This window comes from Lynx rufus, unplaced genomic scaffold (genome assembly GCF_022079265.1).
Source record: "Lynx rufus isolate CCGP_SWC_20201006 ecotype Redwood Valley unplaced genomic scaffold, mLynRuf1.p SCAF_4, whole genome shotgun sequence".
NCBI classification, from domain to species: domain Eukaryota; kingdom Metazoa; phylum Chordata; class Mammalia; order Carnivora; family Felidae; genus Lynx; species Lynx rufus.
The window spans coordinates 146,336,289-146,356,950 of NW_025814856.1; the positions used below are offsets into that span (position 1 = coordinate 146,336,289).

The 20,662-nt window shown below is 45.5% G+C and overlaps 1 protein-coding gene across 2 annotated transcripts in view; it reads left to right on the forward strand.

Moving 5' to 3' along the window:
• The first annotated feature begins 3,153 nt into the window (after positions 1 to 3,153).
• STRIP2 (striatin interacting protein 2) overlaps positions 3,154 to 20,662 on the forward strand; it is a 47,689-nt gene continuing 30,180 nt past the window's right edge. The window contains exons 1-12 of one of the 2 annotated variants that reach the window (XM_047097294.1): positions 3,164 to 3,282; positions 9,184 to 9,253; positions 12,242 to 12,316; positions 12,760 to 12,892; positions 13,298 to 13,432; positions 14,785 to 14,905; positions 15,672 to 15,740; positions 15,941 to 16,047; positions 17,445 to 17,572; positions 18,466 to 18,669; positions 19,968 to 20,203; positions 20,464 to 20,529. In XM_047097294.1, the coding sequence (XP_046953250.1) occupies positions 3,197 to 3,282; positions 9,184 to 9,253; positions 12,242 to 12,316; positions 12,760 to 12,892; positions 13,298 to 13,432; positions 14,785 to 14,905; positions 15,672 to 15,740; positions 15,941 to 16,047; positions 17,445 to 17,572; positions 18,466 to 18,669; positions 19,968 to 20,203; positions 20,464 to 20,529 (1,430 nt within the window). In that variant the 5' untranslated portion in view covers positions 3,164 to 3,196. Of the gene's footprint in view, positions 3,283 to 9,183; positions 9,254 to 12,241; positions 12,317 to 12,759; positions 12,893 to 13,297; positions 13,433 to 14,784; positions 14,906 to 15,671; positions 15,741 to 15,940; positions 16,048 to 17,444; positions 17,573 to 18,465; positions 18,670 to 19,967; positions 20,204 to 20,463; positions 20,530 to 20,662 lie in introns of both variants that reach the window. The other variant, XM_047097295.1, reaches the window with a different exon arrangement.

Consider the following 20,662-nt stretch of genomic DNA (forward strand, 5'->3'; position numbering starts at 1 on the left):
TCGGATGCTTAACTGACTGAGCCACCCAGGCACCCCTCTACATCTTATTTTTAAGTTCTATAACAGGTGCTGTCCATTTAGTCAAGTATCTGACCTCCATGCTTACATGGGGAAAGGAATATGTTCAGTCCTTGTAATTATACCTATTTATACCTCTGCCAGGAGCCCCCAAATGCCTGAGTTTGGGAACAAGGAAAAGTGGTAGTGTTGATTTAAAAATAATTCAGCACGGGAGCCATCTCTGCAAGATAGAAAAACTTGTAGACCAGCCCCTGACTGATTAGCCCTCAGGTGTATGTATGGATGCCTCCGTGGTCAATGATATTGACGGCTAGCACATCTCTGCTGACAAATAAGCTAAAAGAAGTTCAGTGTGTACCAAGTCCATGGCCTATAATTTCAAAGTTTTCAGTTCATCCATGGTTTCTTGTCGACTTCTTCCAGGAGTTGTTTCCAGATACCTTCCTCCTTATGACCAGTTCGGAAAGTGGGACTATAATGAGCAGACAGATGTCCGATCTTCACTGTCTCCCATCCCACAGGGTGTAGAGAAGATAATGGATTGAGGTCTCTTGTGTTGATCCTTTGCAATCTCCATAACACCCGTTTTTCAAACCCCTTCTCTGAAAGTGAAGCCAGATGGAGCTCTAGGCTTAGCAATTAGCTTTGCATAGAGGCCAGAGAGGACTTGAGAGATATCCTCAGTCCTCCCCATTGAAGCCAGCTTGAGGCTTTGTTCTTTCGCCCAAGGTATACACTGGAGAAGGAAGAAAGCCTCAAAACTGGCCACCACTGACTGTTTGGGGATCCTGATGATTGACTAAGCTCACAAAAGAGACGATGAAGCTCTGGGCCTATCAATCCTAGAACTCTGACTGCTTAGGAGGACAGGAATTGGGAGTAGGAAGATAGAATAATTAGTTCTTTTATTAAGAAACCCTAATGGGTTGTGCAGTGGCAGGTTTACCACACTGCAGCAGTGATGAGCTAGGCGTGGGTTGTGAATTTTAAAGCAGAGTGTGACTCTTTTAGAGTTTAACAAATTATACCCAAAAAGAAAATTCCAAAATCAAATAGTTGAGTCCTCGAGCCATGAACTTTCTTGGAAATTCGGGTCATTTCAATTCTGTTAAGCCAGTAGGTCTCAACTGCAGAAGATATTGCCCCTCAGGAAACATTTTTGCCATATCTGGGGACACTTTTGGTTGTCACAACTTGGGGGAGGGTACTACAGGCACCTACTATGGAGAGGCCAGGGATTCTGCTAAACATCCTACAATGCAACAGCTCCCCACCACAAGTTTTTCATTCCCATTACAGAAATCTTGTGTTAAACGTACATATATGAGGTATACAAAATGAACAAAACTTGGCCCTACTCTCAAGAAACTTCTATCCACGTTGGGGGAAGAGGTGGGAATGGGAGAGGAAAGGGAAGTACAGTACATGAGTACAGTAAGGAGATGTTGGGGACAGAAGAGAAAGTAACTGAGAAAGCTCCAAGGAGTTCTCGCTCTCAACTCTGCCTTCATCCATCACCTACCGACTAGCAGAGTAAATTCTGAGGGAGACATATGGTTAAGAAAGGGACAGAGCTGTCCATAAGATACAGGAAGGGGGAGCAGTCATTCCTTTGAGCCTCTTACTTTGGGGATATAGTAGAAAATATAAGAGGGGCGCCTGGGTGGCTCAGTTGGCTAAGCATTCGACTTCGGCTCAGGTCATGACTTCACAGTTTGTGAGTTCGAACCCCGCCGTCCGGCTCTGTGCTGACAGCTCAGAGCCTGGAGCCTGTTTCAGATTCTGTGTCTCCCTCTCCCTCTGCTCCTCCCCCCACTCGCACTCTGTCTCTCTCTCAAAATAAAATAAAGACATAAAAAAAATTTTAAAAAGAAAGAAAGTAGAAGAGTTTTGAATCCAAGCAGACTTGGCATGACACCCACCCAGCCGGAGCGGGTTGAGAACGGTCAAAAGGATGGCTTTCTGGAAGAGGAGGTAATAATGAAATAGAATCTTTATGGAACAATAGAAGCTAGCCAAGAAGAAGAGCAGAAAGTTTTTTCCAGAAAGAACAGCAAATACACTTAGACACGATGGAACACCTTGGGAACTGCGAGGAGTAATCTCGGAGTCCTGGTTTTCTCAACAGTAATACAGGATTAGTGGAAACAACCTGTCAGAGAGAAGTAGCATAAGATATCTGGAAAGTTTCAAGTGCAAGGCCTGGAACAAAGTGGCAGTTCAACAATTCCCTCAATCCCATCCTTTTGATCCCACCCATTCCCCTCAGGCTGCTTTTTGGGGACTATTTACTGTCAACAGCGTTTTAGATAAATTGGCTGACCAGAGAGCTTCCTTTGTATCAAGCCCTCAGGAGGGATCTTAGAGGAAGGAAGGAAAGTGCTAGAGAGCATACGGGGGTTTGCTCTCCATTCAACGTTTCTCCCTAGCTCACACTTGAGGAAGGTGCCCTACTTGACAAGAGAAAGGCAGATGACCAGAAGCAGCCCTGAAGGGCACCAGCGATTTCACTGAAGTGAAAATGCCCCATCCCACCCCTCAACCCACCATCTCCCAGTCGAGCCCTCACTCTAGGCGGGATAAGTTCTCGAGAAATCTGAGAGGGCGAATCTCTCGTCGCCTTCGGTGTGCCTGACCACCCGGCGGTGCCATGCCTCCCCTGCGATTGAATCGGGACTAGGGGCGTCATGCGGGAGCTAGGATAGGACATCTGTGGTAATGGGGAAACCGAGACTGCAGTGGAGCAGGAGGCGGAGACTAGAGCTCCCCGAAAAGGTCGCTATTTGGGAGCGGGTGAGTGCTGAGCGAGAAGCAAAAAGATAACCCGCCAAACCTCTAGGCCCAGAATTCGGGAAGTAATGCCGAGAGCCTACCCCCGAGCCTAATGCTACCAGCAACGCGGCAGGACTTAAAAAAAACAGGAGGGGGGACGTCCCGTAAATGAGCCCCCCCCACCTCCTCCTAGTCCCGCTCGGAACGGCCGAACAGCCAATCGCGATGCGGGGCGGGGCTGCGGAGCGCGGCCGCAGCCAATAGCTGTGGAGAGGGCGGAGCCTGGATCCCAGCGCGCGGCGGCGGGGTCGCCCCGGGCAGAGATCGCGGAGGGCTGAGGTAGCCGCTGAGTAGGGTGGCATGGAGGACCCCGCGGCGCCCGGGGCCGGAAGCGCGTCCACCAATGGCAACGGCAACGGCGGCGGCAAAGGGAAGCAGACGGCACCCAAGGGCCGGGAAGCGTTCAGAAGCCAGCGGCGGGAGTCGGAGGTGAGAAGCCGGGAGAGCTTCAGTTGGGGCCGGGAGACGCCCGCGGGCGGGAAGCCGTGGCTGAGGTGATTCGGCCCGGTCCCCCTGCCCTTCCGGAGCCCCCGGCGCGTTCGGGGCCGCCCCTCGGAGCGGGCGTCTGCGGGGTCTGCCGCAGCCTGGGCTCTGCAGCCCCTGACCCCTCTCTGCCTGTCTCCTGGTCGGGGGCTTCTTAGCCTTCTGGCCTCTCCTCCGGGGACGCGAAGATGTAGCGCGATCGAGACCATACCTGATACTTTTCAAATATTTATCGCACTTAGTCTCTGCAGCCCCTTGAAGTGGGGATTCGTGTTTTAGATTTCCGGGAAGAAACGGGCGCGGAGAGGTTCAGCGACTGGCCTGAAGGGGTGAGGGGCCAGAGCTCCGCCGCAGTGGAGACGGGCCGGCGTGGGGGGCAGCCACGCTCCCACCCCTGGGCCAGCGAGCAGATCCAGATGTGCCGAGTGACTTCTGCGCGGCCCCTTCCCCCGTGTGTTGGCAGGCTGTTTAGGGAGTGCCTTCCACGGACATCAGGACCCCTACCCGTAAGGGTCAACGACAGGCTTCAGGCCGGGGCTGTACCGGAGGGAGTGGATGGAACTGCTCAGGATACAAACCCACAGATAGGAATATGAATGTTTGGGTTACCTCCTCGTCTTCTGAAAAGGAATCCTAACTGGGAGGATGAAAGGAGTGAATTATTAGTCTCCGACTGCCTCATGCAGCCAGTGTCCATTAACTAGCCAAGAGTAGAATTGGATCTGAGTGGGGATCAAGAGGATAGACCCCAAAACGTCAGGTGTGAAAGGGACTGTAGAGATCATCTGCTTTAGCCCTTTCTCTTCCAGAAGTAAGAGACAGAAGTCACTTGCCCAAGATCACGCATCTGGCATAGTGGCCAGGAGTACCGCGCTTTGGGGTCATCCAGACCAGGTTTTGAATCCTAGCCCTATCACTTACTCTCTGTGTGACTTTTGGCAAATTGCCAAGCCTCTCTGAGCTCCAGATCCTTCTTCTGTAAATGAGGTTAATGCTACCTACCTCAGAAGGTTGAGATAAAGTCAAATGAGATAATTGAATGTCAGATGTTTAGTTCAGTGCAGGCACAGGCCATGTAATTGGTCAGTACATAGCAGCTCATAGGGCCAGACCTGGTACTAGAAGCCAGGTCTTTCTTGTCCCAGTCGGTTTACCGTTTGAATAGTACCTCGCAGCTTCCAGAGGGATTTCATGTAGGTTTTTCGTTTTGATACAGAAAAGTAGGAATCCCTCCCATTTTTTAAAAGAGAGAAGTGGAGATGAAAAGACTAGTCCAAAATCACACCCCCTTTCAGAGACAGAGCTCAGCTCTGCTGTCTGGCTAGATGAGGGTTCTGTCCACATCATCTCCCTCCCTGCCTCACTATGAGTCTGGCCTTTTAGAACACCCTGTACCTCCTTCCCCCAAGGCGACATTGTTTTTGCTTAAATGTGTTTTTTTTTTTTTGGGAGAAGAGGGTGGGCCATTCATTATTTCAAAAATTATTGAGTCCTTTCTACATGCCCAGCACTGTTTAGGTGCTACGGATACAATAGTGAACAAAACAAGGTCTTTTTCTGTGGCGCAAACATTCTAGCCAGGGTGGAGAGACAATATGCAAGTAAATAAAATAATCAGCTTCAGAATGATATGTTCTTTGGGAGAATTAAAACTCCTGACGTAGGAGGGCTTTTCCCTGCCTATCAAGTCTCCCATCAGGGAAAGGACTCTGATAGTACTTTCCTTTTGCCACTGAGTCCAGTATCCAGAGACTCAGAGCTTTCCACCTGCCCCACAGTTTTACCTCCTGGTTGTCTGCAGCTGTACTTTTTATGCACGGAAACGGACAACTGCAGTGATCCTCTCCATCTGGGCTCATTGCCTGCCAAAAGGCTGGCTGGAAAGATTAGCTTTCCTCCACCTTCCACTGCAGCAGGAAAGCTGCTTTTTACCTGTCAGTACATTCCCAGACTCAGATGACTATCTGCCTTTCCTTCCTTCCCTCCTTTTGCTTTCCTGTGAGAGACAGTCCTCGGGGGAGATGGTTTATCCGCGCCCCCCCCCCCCCCAACCACCACCTTGGGCTTCTAAAGGATTACTGGAAGAGAATTACTGTTGGCACAATTCAAGAGAGCCTCCTCATCCATCACTGTGCCTGTAGGGGACACTGGTTGACCTACCCACTCCCAACGGTCCCAACGAAAATAGGAAGCTAGAGAATAATTGTTTGCTTACTAAGATTCTTGGGGTGCCTGGGTGGCTCAGTCAGTTAAGCGTCTGACTCTTGATATCCACTCATGTCATGATCTCATGGTTTGAGAGATTGAGCCCAGCCTCTACACTGACAGAAAGGAGCCTGCTTGGGATTCTGTCCCTCTCTCTGCCCCTCTCCCTCTCTCTCTGTCCCTCCCCACCTGTGCCCAAGCTCTCTCTCAAAATAAATAAGTAAATAAATAAACATTTTTAAAAATTTAAAAGAAAAAGAAAGCTCTTAACCAAATGAGTCACCTCAGGCCTCTTTCAGCCAGATTCCCTGGTTTAATTGGTTCCCAAATTCCTTGACAAAATTTTACTGGTTTGTGGCAAGAGGAGGAAAATTCAGGGCAATGAAGTAAGTTTTTCATAAAATGTAGTTCAATGCAATAAATTTAAGGAGTGTGTTCAATTTGGGGCATCTGGCAAGCTCTGTTGGTAGAACATGCAAATCTTGATCTCAGAGTCATGAGTTTAAGCCACATGTTGGGTGAAGAGCTTACTAAATAAATAAAATAAGGATGTATGTGATTTATGTATTTATTTAGACTAAACTTTTTACTTTGGAGGGATTTTAGGTTTATAGAAAAGTTGCAGAGGTGGTATAGAGGGTTCCTGTACCCCTCGCTCAGTTTCCCCTGATGCCAGCCTTTCAGGTTTCCACAGTGCCTTAGCCAAACCATGGAAGCAGCACTGGTCCATTGACTCATGCAAGGCTCTGTTCCTTGGAGTTCTTCTCAGGCCTGGTCTGGTCTGGCCAGCCCCCGCCTCACCCATAGCAGTTCTTCTGAACCTCCTCTGGGCTGTGAGAATTTCTCAGTGAACCTCATCCAGAGTCTGTCTCACATAAGGCAAGGTTTTGGGCTTTCACGTGGAAGACCAGAGTGGTGACTGCCCTTCTTATCACATCATAGCAGGGGACATGCAACATCTTGTCATTGGGATGCTGGCCCTGGGCCCCACCGCAGGATGTATGCAGTTTAAAACAGTATTTTTCAAACTGTGAGTTGAGACCAACATTTTTTAAAAGAAATAGAATAATAAAATCTAAATCACATAGTAATGGTATTATTTTTAAAAACTTTTGTTCTGGTTTTGTGTGTGTGTTGGAACATGTAAAATTTATTTATTCTTTGATTTACAAGCAAAAAACTTCGAAAAGCATTACTTTTAATAACTCTTATTCTAAAATTGTGTCCTCATTTTGGGATATTAAACTGTTCTTTTTTGAAATATATATTTTTAAAAAGGTTTTTAAGTCTCTGTTAATCAGAATAAAACCTCAACTACCTTGTGTCATTCCCACCCTCCACCTTTTTTTTTTTCTTACTGGTTTCTGTAACCCAGAAGTATTTGGAAATATTTGCAATAATGGATTTAAACATGATTTGCATTGTTGGCAGTGTAAATTGATAAAGTGGTTTTGGAAAACAAAAAACGAATCTATCCTTAGGAAAGATCCTAAATATGAAAAAATTTATAGGTGTATTACAACTTTATGTTTATAGTAAAGAAAAATTAAAAACAACTTATATGATCAACAATAGAGAACTGGTTGGGGCGCCTGGGTGGCTCAGTCGGTTGAGACTCCAACTTTGGCTCGGGTCATGATCTCATGGTCTGTGAGTTCGAGCCCCATGTCAGGCTCTGTGGTAACAGCTCAGAGCCTGGAGCCTGCTTCGGATTCTGTGTCTCCTTCTCTCTGACCCTCCCCTGTTCTTGCTCTGTCTCTGTCTCAAAAATAAATGAACATTTAAAAAAAAATAAAAAAAAAATAAAAACAATAGAGAACTGGTTAAGTAAACTGGTTAGTTATCTGCCCACTTTGCTGTACACTTAGCTGTTTAAAATGATAGTCATAATATGAGAAAGTGCCTTTTAATATAATATTAATATAATATTATATTGTTATATATTATTTATATATGTAATATAAAAATGCCTAATACTATAATATTAATATTGTAAGTACAGTAAATAAAATCCTAAGTAGTATAACCACCTACATAGTGCTACCAAGTGCTAGGTAGTGTGCTAAGTGCTTTTTCCTCTATTCATTCATCTAGTGCTTATAATGACCCTATGAATTATCCTCATTTTACAGATGAGAAAACTGAGCATGTCATTTTCCAATAATTCCCTGACACCAGTTCAGTTCTGATACTATCTGTAGTTAGCACAAACCTCACAAGTTAAAGGCTCGGTTCCGGTTCCGTAAGACTGTCCCTACTTCAGATGCCAGCCACACCTGGGGCCCCGGGGCTACAAGCACTATACCTGGCCAACTGCAAACACAGAGGTTCCATGACCACCCCCACCCAACCCACCCGCTGCCATCTCCTGATTCCATAATTTGCAACAATGACTCACAGAATTAAAAAAAAAAACAAAACTGCTCTGCTTATGATTACAATTTTAATATAAAGGATGCAATTCAAGAATGAGGAGAGGCAAAGACAAGATGTGGGGGTAGGATGGTGCAGAGCTTCCACGCCCTCTGGGTATCACCCTCCTAGCACTTTGGTGTGCCCAAACCCCATTGTTTCAGGGCTTTTACATGGGGTTTCATTACCTAGGCATGGTTGTTTAAACCATTGGCATAGGGGCTGGCTCAGTTGGTTGATTAAACCATTGGTCGGTAGTTGAATTTAATCTTCAGCCTCCTCCCCTCTCTGGAGGTGGGGCCAGTCCTTCCTTTGAAACTCTGAAAGGCTCACCAGCAATCACCTCACTAGCATAAACTCTTAGTATTGTTGACAGGGGCTTTTAAATTATAGACACTCCTATCAGGAGGTTTTAGGAGGATTTAGGAGCTCTGTGCCTGGAACCGAGGGCAAAAACCAAATACATTTTTTATACCACACTGAGGCACAGGGAGATTAAGTAACTTGTTTAAGATTGCCATATGTGATGGATGAGATTCAAAATAATATTTTTTTTGAGATTCAAAAAATTTTAACTTATATATATTAATGTATACTGGTAGGAAATACTCCAAAATGCTTAGAGAGGTTAGGGTATGGGATTACATTAAAATATTTTTTATATAGGATTATAACATTATACCTACAGCAGCATATGAAATCTAGCTTTAATATAACGTGGAGTAGAAATACTACCTTATTTGAAAATCCTGAAGTTGTGGAACATACAGCTGAGGGACCTCCTTTTATAAATGAGGAACTATGATCCAAAGAACGAGATCTGCCAAAATCATACAGTGGGCTAATGACAGTGGGCTAAAATTAGAATCCAGCTCACCTCTTTTGTTTTTGTCCATCTCATTTTTCTAGAGATCAGCTAGATGCTCTTCTGCTCTGTGTTTATGTAGGTCAGATACAGGCACAGATTTCATAGCTTTCATATCTGTTCACGATCCTAGCCCTTTACTCAGAGTTTCTGATTCTATGTAGGAATCTTCAGCCCCACCCTGCACTGAGCCTAGTATTTTGGCTTGGAGGAGGGTACCTCTTGGATTAGAGGCCCAGAAGGGACTCTCCTCGCTGCCTCCCTGATCTAATGTTGGACTTCAGGAGAGGAAGAAGATTAAATGAGAGTATAATTTCCTTGTTCATCTCTCTTCCCAAGTTACTGCAAAGACTTCTCCATTACAGGGCTCTGTGGACTGCCCCACTCTGGAATTTGAGTATGGAGATGCAGATGGGCACGCAGCAGAGTTGTCAGGTACGAGGTAGAGATGGGCTGTGGAGAGGGGAAGGATGGCCACGAGGAGAGGGCCTGGGTCTGTGATCTCTCCTGGCAGCTTATCTGTTTTCCACATTCCCGTCTGTCTCCAACCTCCAGCAGTAAATATCTTTGCTTTTACATTTCTTCCTGTGATTTCTCCTTTGGCTACAGTATTCTCCACTTTCATTCTATCACTCTTTTCTGCTTACCCTTCTTTATTCTCTTTTGGTGCACTCTCAAATCCTTTTTCTTTCCGTCTTTTCCCCACTCCTCTTGTTTCTCGTATCTTTGCATGCGTGCCCCCTTCTTTCTGCCACCCTCTCCCTTTCTGTCTCTCTGAATTTTTAGCTTAGGCTAAGTGTGATCCCCTCACATTAAGAGCCTCCACGTTACACGTGCTATTAATACCAGTTATTAATAAACGAGCTTTGGGTGGAGATGGTGTGAAAATTAAATATTCTGTCACATGGAAGTGACACTTTGAGACATGCTTTTTCAGAGAAAAGAGACAGACAATTTTAAAGAAGTTCTTGTGAATAAGCACAGGGAATAAATTTTGTGATGAGTGACAGAAATAGCTGGGTTTAATAACCGACAAAGGATGAACATTCCTAATAATATATATAAATGAATACATTTCATATATGTATGCATGTGTATGTGTGTGTATCGAGAGAGAAGAGAGGAAAAGACAAGTAGTCAAGGAATATGAATAGGAATTCAGAGAATAGAAAACCATATGGTCAATAAATATATGAAAAGATGTTCAACTACATTAGTAAATGAGGAAAAGCAAATTAAAATAATGAGATATTTCACATTCATCAGATTGCAAAACTTAAAAGCCTGAAGTTGGCGAGGGTGCAGAGAAATGAGTACTTTTATACACTGACTGGCATGAGAGAGCAGAGCATAAAATTGGAAAGCACTTTGGTCATATCTAGCAAAGTTGAAAATGCGCACATCTTATGACCCAGTGATTCTAGATGTACCTTTTAAAGAACACTTGGGCACAAGAAAACACATATGAAGATGTTTATTGTAGCCATTGTGAAAACATTTAAAACAACTTAGGGGAATGGATGAACTGTAGTATATCAATATAGTAGGTTGCTGCATAGATGTTAAAATAGTTGATCTATGTCAATATGTTTCGATGTCAATAAATTAAAAAAAATTTTAATGTTTTATTTATTCTTGAGAGAGAGAAAGACAGAGCATGAGCAAGGGAGGGGCAGAGAGAGAGAAGACACATACTGAAGCAGACTCCAGGCTCTGAGCTGTCAACACAGCGCCCAACGTGGGGCTCGAACTCACAAGCTGTGAGATACGACCTGAGCCGAAGTCAGACGCTCAACCGACAGAGCCACCCAGGCGCCCCATCAATATCAATAAATTAAAAGCACATTGTTGAGTGGGGAAAGAAATAGTGACAAAATAACTTACACATGCATCCAGAAAACAGCTTAAACACACAAACCTAAAAGATGTTTCTGGGAAGTCCAGTTGCACACTTGATTGAGAACGGTGTCAGTTAAGTAAACAAATGTGTTCATCATACTGTCATGTAAAAAACTATTGAAAAATATACTAAATAGTGATTTAAAAAAAAATAATACATATAATACCCTGTTTGGATAAAAACTTTCAAAACAGAACATATCATGTTGTTTACAGGTATATATGTGTATAGTAAAAGTAGAAAAATAGGCATGTGAAGCATACATACCAATTTCATTAAAATGGTTATCTCTAGAGAGGGGAATAAGATAGAATGGGAGGAGAGGGGGGCTTTAGATGTCGGAAGCAAATATGACAGGTATAAACATTTGTTTAATCTGGGTAGAAGACACAAAGGTATCTTGTATGTATTCTATATCTGTATATGAACGTTCACGATCTAAAATTTAAAAATAAACAAAAAGTTTAGTACCTAACAGCCTTGCTCCCTTTTCTGACTGGGTTTATGTTGCGCTCTTTAAAAACATCTATGCCCACTACCCACTGAGCACTGAAGAATATCAGAGTCAGGGCTACAATTTGCTTCTGGTCAGTCCAGGATTCTGGAACTCAGGACTCAAAAGCCCTGCTTCCCAGATAAGGTGTTTCTCAACCATTAGACTGAGAACATAACGTGAATTTCTCTTTGTGAATTATCTGTGACCTAGTTAAATTTCCAGCAAGGATCTCAGGCCACAGAATTTTGAGGAAATCTGTTCTGTCACCTATTGACTTCTCAGCCTCAATTCTTCATCCTCTGTAAGATGAAGGTACTGGTATAATGTCCCAGAGTGTGTGTGTAGGAGACGGCATTTTTATTTCTCAAGCTCTCTGCATTTTGTATTCAGAGGCTATTGTTAATAAAGTTAGATTTCCTTGGGCATAAGCAGCCTTTTGGCGACAGTAGCTACTTCTAAGTGGTTTGATGCTGTCTCTACCTGCGTGGCCTTGGGCAGGAACCTAAACTTCTGTACCCTTTGAGGAATCTCAGTAGGGAGAGAATGAACTGGCTTTAACCCCAAAGTGCCATCTAACACATACTCTCCAGCCTTTGCTCTGGCTCCTTGAATAGCGCAAGGAGCTTGCCTCTAAATTTCGGGCACTGTGTTGCCCTTCTCTTCCCTAGAGACAGGATAGCTTCAGTCTGGGTTGACAAGCAGAAGGGGCTGCAGCCCTAAGAAGCAGGAGTGATGACATTTAGCCCTCTCTGCTCCAACCCTCCTGGCCCTCACCAAGTGTTGAAGACTGCCTTCTTTGCTATAGCAGCCAGCTGGCAGGAGGAGGACAGGTTTGATGGTTTAATCACCCAGGGACACAAGTGGCTATTTTTAACTGCTCCGAAAGGGAGGAAGTTGGCTCTGGATTGAATTGGACGCAGGAATGTGTTGGAAGCTTTAGCTCTTTCATGCCACCCTCTCCACCTCAGGCCCCTTTTATAAGGGTCTGCCGAATGTTTGTGACTCTGTCCTATCTTTTCTGCCACAGAATTATATAGCTACACTGAAAACCTGGAATTTACCACTAACAGGAGGTGCTTTGAAGAAGATTTCAAGACTCAAGGTGATCCCAGATTCTTATTAATAGAAACCTGGTTTTCCCTCCATGATATCCCAGCCTGATCTAGAAAAGCCCAAAACAAAGTATGACCCTTCTTCATCCTCTCCATAACCATATAATTTCTCTCTTCCTCCTTTCATATGGGACACAGAGTTTCCTATATCTCAATTGGGGAGGCCATGGATGGAAGCAAGAGAAGCCTGAGCTGGGTCCCTTTCACTGATGTAAAGAGGGCCCAGAGAGCCGAGGGATGGGGACTGGGCAGGTACCCTGCTACCTGGTAAAACCCTGTGCCTAGTGTAGTCCTTGACCTTGACATTCAACCCCTGCCTCCAACTCTGCCTCACTCCTAATAACATCTAATAATATTTTATGTGCCCACACTGCAATCCTCTCAGACCTCCATTTCCTTACTTGGTCAGTGAATTCAATTTGCAATTCAACAGATGTGTGGTGAGTACTTTTTTGTGCTGGAGATGCAGGGGGCAGGGGTGAATTTGCAGTATCTTCAAAGAGATTATAGTCCAGTGGCAGAGTGGAGGTGTGTACATCACAAAACTGAGGCCAAGAGGAAAAATGGTAAGTATCATAAGAGAAGTAAAAAGTTTCTTGGGGAACAGAGCTGGCTGGAGCATTAGTGGAAAAGAGGTAATTTAGTATTGAACCTATAATGATGAATAGGAATTGGATAGGTAGGGAGAGAGAGAAAATTCCTTGAAAAGGCAGAGATAGGATGGAATAGACTGTGTGTGGAGGATAGAGGGAATATGAAGGAAGATAAGGCTGCAGAGTGGGTTCAGCCAGAACTTTTTGGGTCCTTTACTTTGCCAATCTCTTAGTGGAATCTTCTCGGCTAAATAAGGAAAGCTTTTGGAGAGAAGAATTTGTTGGGGGCTGGGATCAGAGATGGATATGCTATCAGGAGCCTTTCCAGGAAGGGGAAGCAGAAGCTGACACTGGATCTGTATGGTTTTCTGTCCCCAGTGCAGGGCAAGGAGTGGCTGGAATTGGAGGAAGATGCTCAGAAGGCCTATGTGATGGGACTCCTAGACCGACTGGAGGTGGTCAGTAGGGAACGGCGACTGAAGGTGGCCCGGGCTGTTCTCTACCTGGCCCAAGGCAAGTGACCACTTTTGCCAGCTTGAAATGGCTGAAAACCAGGGAGAGAAATGTTGTTATCAGGACTAGGATGAGGCAAGCCAGGCTGAAAAAGCAAGTTCCCTGCCTCTCAAAGACAGATCTTATCAAGTGCTAGAAGTAATCTGGTGCTTATGAGGAGGTTAAGGAGATGGTGGTGGGTACTATTCCGGATCCCTTGGAATTGGCCTTTATCTTACCGGGCATGCCAAGATTTCTTATAGGGTTGTTTATTTCTTCATGTGGGCTGTGATCACATGTGGAGATTTAGCAAGCGAATCAGTGTGGCTAGAGTTGATGATGCACCACCAGCCGAGCATGGAGGCTTCTTTCATCAGCTATGGCACAGGCTTCCACTGAGGGGAGGCAGTGGAGTACCTCAGAGTCACAGATGGTGGACCCTCTGCATTATTTCTTATTTGCATTTAGAAGGTTCAAGCCAGCATAGCAGCAGGAGTGGATACAGTGGGTAATTGGGAGATGATCAGAACTTGGTGGGATTAATTGAGGAAATCTTCTCAGAAGAGACCTATTAGCCAGGTGTTGGAAAGAGAAATGAGATAGCCTAGCTGGAATAGTAAAAATAAGCCCTGAGATCATAATAAGAGGACTGTTGGCAGAACCAACTAGCTGGGAACTTAAAAAACTATAAAAGAAAATAATAAATGGAGAGGGAAGAGAATGGTGAAGGGAAGACTGTAGCAAAAAAAGCGGTGCCTAACCATCTCTCTTGGGTCTGGTGCTCTGGCCAACTTCCAACTGCCAGTACCTTCAACTTTTTACCTGAAAGCTTTGTCTGCAGCCTATATGGGGTAACCAGAAAGTGCTAGGGAATTCATGTAGCACTGATCACTGACTGACAGGAGTTAGTGGGTAAATAGCCCAACTACCTCACTCTTCTTGGGTGGGAGGATTCTGAGGTGTGTAAAATATATACTGTTTCCCAGAGCTTCCCCCAACCTGGGTTTCAGCTCTTGGCTGCCTTCTCTTCCCTATCTCATTTCCCCACTTCTCAACTAGGATCATCTCCCAAATAAACTACTTGCATTTTAATCGTTCTCTCTGGATCTGCTTCTCAGGGAACTCAAACTTAAGACAGACCAGTGATAAGCACATTGGACCTGACTCTGGAGACTGCTTCTCCTCTTTTGAAACTGGCTCATTCAAAGTTCTGGAGGTTCTGGCTCTGGAAGTTCTGGAGGGCCTTGCCCTACCTTTGTCAGCCTAATTGTTGGGCTAGGTGTTGAAAGATAGTCTTAAGATCATGGGGAAGAGTGGAAAGAACTGGGATACCACTCTCACATACAATTCCATGGCACTGTCTGGTCCTTTAGGCACTTTTGGGGAATGTGATTCAGAGGTCGATGTGCTACACTGGTCCAGGTACAACTGCTTCCTGCTCTATCAGATGGGGACCTTCTCGGCCTTCCTGGAGCTGCTCCACATGGAAATCGAGTGAGAAGCCTAGGGGAGGGCTGGCCTAGACAACCCCCTTCCTTGAAGGGTGCCTCATGTCCTGTGCTGATTCCCTCCCTATAGAGACCTCTGTGGGAGCAGGGTCTATTCATACTTCAGTCCAAAGCTTACTGATAGTTCCCCTCTCCAGCCATGCTCTCTGATATTCTGTCTTTCTCCCTGAGATTGGGCTCATCAACAGCTTCTGCCCTACTTACAGCTTCGATCCTGGGCTTCAGGGCCCTATCCTGGGTGGGTTCCCTTTGTATCTAAACACCTTCTCAACTCAGCCTAAGTGGAATCCATGAAGGAGACTGTTCTACCTGAGAACATGACCCAAGAGGAACAGGACCAATTTCTGTTGCTGTGCCCAGTTCTTTCCTTGTGGGTCATAGCTCTAAAGGTGGCCTTGGTTGCTGCTGCCACTATAGTGATCCCTCATTTTATCTCAAGCCCATCACCCAGGAGTTTAAATAGGGCAAATTTAAAGGGTTGCTTAGCATCTACCTTGTGTCCAGCACAGTACTAGGCACAATGTGGATTATAGGAGGGATTGTCACAGACCTTGCCCTTGCCCATCTTTACCACAGACAAGCATTTACTGAGATGGCAGAGGAATTCTGTGGGCTCATTTACCTTAGACCAGTTTCTTTTAGCTACATAGCCAGGGAATAGCAGGTACTCAGGTTTGGGTATATGATAAGTGGGGACGCAGGATGTAAAGAGGATATCTGAGTTCCGCTTCTCTCTCTCCTCCCCATGGCAGCAACAGCCAGGCCTGTAGCAGTGCTCTTCGGAAACCAGCCATCTCCATTGCTGATAGCACAGAGCTCAGGTGAGTGGAGCTGGCCCTGAGATTGGAAGAGGGGGTGGTCAGCAATGGGTTACCCTTTGCCCAAGTTCCCCAGATACACCCAGATTACTAATAGTTGCTAATTCCACTGGGTTGAGCTCCCACACGAATCCTCCCTGAGGTCTCTGACTACAGGTTAGGAGCTGCTTTGGGAACCTTTTGTAACCCTTCTATAACCCCAGGGTGCTGCTGAGTGTTATGTACCTATTGGTGGAAAATATCCGCCTGGAGCGAGAGACAGACTCCTGCCGGTGGAGGACAGCACGAGAGACCTTCCGCACTGAATTGAGTAAGAAGTGGCATTTGAGGAAGGAAGGGGATGAGGTGCTGGTAGTGGAGGGGCATCTGCATAGTAGAAACAGAAAGCTCCCCTTCCTGCCAGCCTGCCTGCCTTCCTCCCTCCCTCCCTCCCTCCCTCCCTCCCTCCCTCCCTGCCTCCCATTCTTCCTTCCTTCCTTTTTCAGAATTGGCATCCATTCTTTTATTCTTACTTTTTAAAAAATGTTTATTTTGAGAGAGAGAGAGAGTACACACAGGGGAAGGGCAGAGAGAGTGGGGGAGAGAGAATCCACGCTGTTAGCACAGAGCCCAATGTGGGGCTTGATCTCATGAAATCCAAGATCATGATCTGAGCTGAAACCAAGAGTCAGGCACTTAACCAACTGAGCCATTTGTTGCTCCTATTTTTTTTTTTTTTTTAAAGTAGGCTCCTCACAGGGAGCAGAGCCTAACGCAGAGCTTGAACTCACAACCCTGAGATCAAGACTTGAACTGAGATCAAGAGTTGGATGCTTAACCAACTGAGCCACCCAGGTGTCCCTAGCATCCATTTTTTTAGGGCAGAGATACTGTGTGGCAGGCATGAAGACCTGGCTTGACTGCCCTTGTGTCTATGAATTAGGACCAATTACGTGTCATTTCTGTGCCTTGGTTTCCTTGGTTATAAATGGGGATAGTCATCCATCTCCCATTTCATCATCAATCTCACATAAAAAAATAAGTTGAATCAACTTGAAAATGTTAGTTGGTAATGTCATCAGACAGGGATAAGATACGAAGGCCTGCAGGATTTTTAAAATATATTCACTAAAGGACACCTGGGTGGCTCCGTTGGTTAAGCATCTGACTTCAGCTCAGGTCATGATCTCATGGTTTGTGAGTTCAAACCCCATATCGAGCTCTCTACTCTCAGCAAGGAGCCCGCTTTGAATCCTCTGTCTCCCTCTCTCTCTCTGCCCCTCCCCTGGTCACTTGCTCTCTTTCTCAATAAATAAATAAAATAGAATAGAACAGAATAGAATAAAATAAAAAATAAAATAAAATAAAATAAAATAAAATAAAATAAAATAAAATAAAATAAAATAAAAATTCCACTGATGTGGAAAAGTGAGTTGTGATCCATGAAACGCATTGAATTCTTTGACCAGAAAGCAACATCTTTATATTACTATTACTTCTAGTTTGGTATCTATCCCCAAGCTTGGGAGCTAAGCCATTTTACCTCCATGGCCTTCCTCCTTGCCCCTTCCCTCTGGGAACTCTGTAAGCCTCCTTCTAAGGAGCAAATACTCGAATTCTTTGGGGGAGCTAAGAGCCTTCCTCTGTGCTTCCAGACTCAGGATCACAGGGGCAGGGTTACAGCTACCCCATCCTCACTTGCTCACTCTTCTCCCTCCTCTCCCCCAGGCTTCTCCATGCATAATGAGGAGCCTTTTGCCCTTCTGCTTTTCTCCATGGTTACCAAGTTCTGCAGCGGCCTGGCTCCCCACTTCCCCATAAAGAAGGTCCTGCTTTTGCTCTGGAAGGTAGTCATGGTGAGTGACTGATTCCCCTGCCCCCACTCCCATCTCATCAAACCAGCAGTGCCCTCTGCCACTACCTCAGTTTCTTCTAGTCCGATCCCAGGAGGCTGGAGCTAGGCAGAATAAGGCAGCTGTTAGCCAATGGAGGGGAATCAGATGCTCTGTGTCAGAGCAGGTTACCTATTTCTGTTGGACTGACAGGAGATGTCACTCTATGAATTGGGGTGTCATTGTACCTTCCCATGATAGAGCTGACATTTCATGCAAAGAACACTGGTTGAGAGTTGGGAGATCTAGCCTCTGCTGATACTGAGGAACCTCGGGCAACTGTCTGTGCCTCTGTTTTTCTAGCTATAAAATGTGGGACTTAGTGCCTGCCCCCCATCCAGATAAACAGAGGATTTGTTTTTTAAAAAATGAAGTCCTTATAAATGTTGCTACAGCTTTGTTGCTAATTATTAAATCTGATCCTTCATCTCTGGCACCCACTCCACAGGACTGGTTGAACAACATACCCTCCAGGGCAAGCTCCATAGGGGGGAACTACCTTTTGACTGCAGAAAAAATTGAGTGACTCTGGGGCTTTATAGCATCTGGATGTGCTCCTTTAAAAAAGGGAACATAGTTCCCTGCTCCCTCCCCCCCCCCTTTTTTTCAGTGGAAGGCCCTAGGAGTCCTTTTCCTAATTTCTGGTGATGTTTCCAGCCCTGAGTCAGTGTCAGTAAATAAATAATGCTTCATCCTGACCCCTGAGCTCCTAAGACTGGGGATGGCAACTCCATTTGCCCCTTCCTGTTTTATTACTTCCTAATTCAGAAGGGAGTCTAAGGGGACTGGAGATTGTGGTTCTTCCCTGACTTTTCTCCTGCTGACTTCCCTCTGTTCCTTTCCTGTTTATACCTTAGTTTACCCTCGGTGGATTTGAGCATCTACAGGTTCTCAAAGTACAGAAGCGGGCAGAACTGGGGCTGCCTCCACTGGCTGAAGATAGCATCCAGGTGGTGAAGAGCATGCGTGCCGCCTCCCCACCCTCTTATACCCTCGACCTGGGGGAGTCTCAACTGGCACCACCACCCTCTAAGCTACGAGGCCGTCGAGGTTCTCGAAGGGTATGAACTAAAGCAGACAGTGGTGCTGTGATACTAGTTGTCTAGAAATTAAGATTTTGAGCTACTCTGGATGTGGAAGGAAAGGGCAGTAAATGACCCAGCTTATCCTGCCTCTGGTTGGCCCTGTGACTAACCTGAAACTAACATTGAGTCTAACCTTGGAGACTAACCTTGGAGTCTGTACTTTAGCCTCTGTCTCCCAGCTGCAGCAGGTTCCTGGGCTATCATGATGTGACATTATGGTATCGCATCATAGATCCATGTCTTGGTACATAGTCATTGGCCTAGACGTAGTGTGCCTGGAGTTCCCTAGCATCCTGGACAACAATTAGGGTATAATCCTGGAGTAGGGACCCAGATCACCTGAACAGAGCTCCCAGCAAATCCATGTGCCCGGGGTGAGGCACTTTATCATTTTCTTGACAGCAAGAAGGTTTACTCTGAGCCAGCCGTGCTCTTGTCTGGCCCTGGAACTAGACGTTTACATTTAGGAGGTGATTGATTAGTGTTCTAGCTATAATCTGCATCCCAGGAAAGGTCAGAATGACAAGTTGCACTGACACTTGACCATGTACCCATGAACTCACCTCCCTGAAATACCTGAGCTCACCAATAATAGGTGACAGGACCAGACAATCATGTTCAGTAGTCTAGTCTACATAATCTATAATGTGATTTTTTTTAGGCTTTATTTTTTTTTGTTTTATAAAGTAATGCTTACTCATTGTACAAAATTTGGAACAAATATAAAAATGTGAAGAAGGGAGGAAAAAAGAAAATCACCCACAAGCTTAACAAACCAAAGGCAGTCACTGTTAACTTTTTGGCCTATTTCTGTCCAACCTTTTTTTCTTTCTGCAACAAGATTTAAAATTCCAAACTTGCTTCCCTCTGCCTAGCAGCAAGCCTCTGTCCTCCTCTTCCTCAGTCAGCCAGCTGGTGTATACTCACAGAAGGCAAACTAATTGAATGTTCACCTAAGTAGAGCATAATTAGGAAGGAAAGTGCTGGGGGGTGGAGAAAAAAAGCATCCATGCTTTCTGAAAGCTAAGTAACTGACTTTGGGATTATCTATGCTTTGTTCCCCAGCTTGGTTGCCTGAGAGGTACTTATCCTGGAATAGGGCCTGGTGGGGATACTAGGGTTGAGGTAGGGAAGGGGATATTCTCAGAAGAGCTGGGTTGTTACTCCACGTATCCTGAAGTCTAGCAGCCTGTGGGTAGAGGGTGACTTCAGACAAGGATGCTCAGAGTGAGGTCTCTGTATACCTTCTCTCTACCCTCCCAACCCCCGCCCAGCAACTCCTCACTAAGCAAGATAGCCTGGACATCTACAATGAAAGAGATCTCTTTAAGACTGAGGAACCAGCCACAGAGGAGGAAGAGGAGTCTGCTGGTGATGGAGAACGAACCTTAGATGGAGAGTTAGACCTGCTAGAGCAAGACCCCCTGGTGCCACCTCCACCTTCACAGGCACCCCTTTCTGCTGAGCGGGTGGCCTTTCCCAAGGGCCTACCTTGGGCCCCAAAGGTCAGGTAGGTTTGATACCTCCAGGACCCTGAGTTTGGGGATTAGAATCACTGAAGGCCCAGAGTGCAGTAGTCTAGCATTCAAGTCTCAAGCCTGGCTAGAAGTCAAAACTCCCAGGTTTGAAGTTTTCTCTGTTAGCAGCGAACTTCCCCCACTGCTCTAGTCATCCTATTGACGGGTTAGTAACCCAGAAAGGGTCTGTCTCTCAAGGTTTGTTGTTTTTTTTTTTCCTTTTCTGGGGTTTGCCTCTCCACTGTCCTCTCAGACAGAAGGACATTGAGCACTTCTTGGAGATGAGCAGGAACAAATTCATCGGATTCACTCTGGGGCAGTAAGTGACTAGATGGTCAGAACTGGCTATAGAGTGGTTTTTAGGGGGCCAGAGGAATGGGTGGCTGGAATGAGAGATGTTGCCCTGTAGTCATAGTGTAACCTAGAGCTACTGGGTCATGGGCATCTCCTAG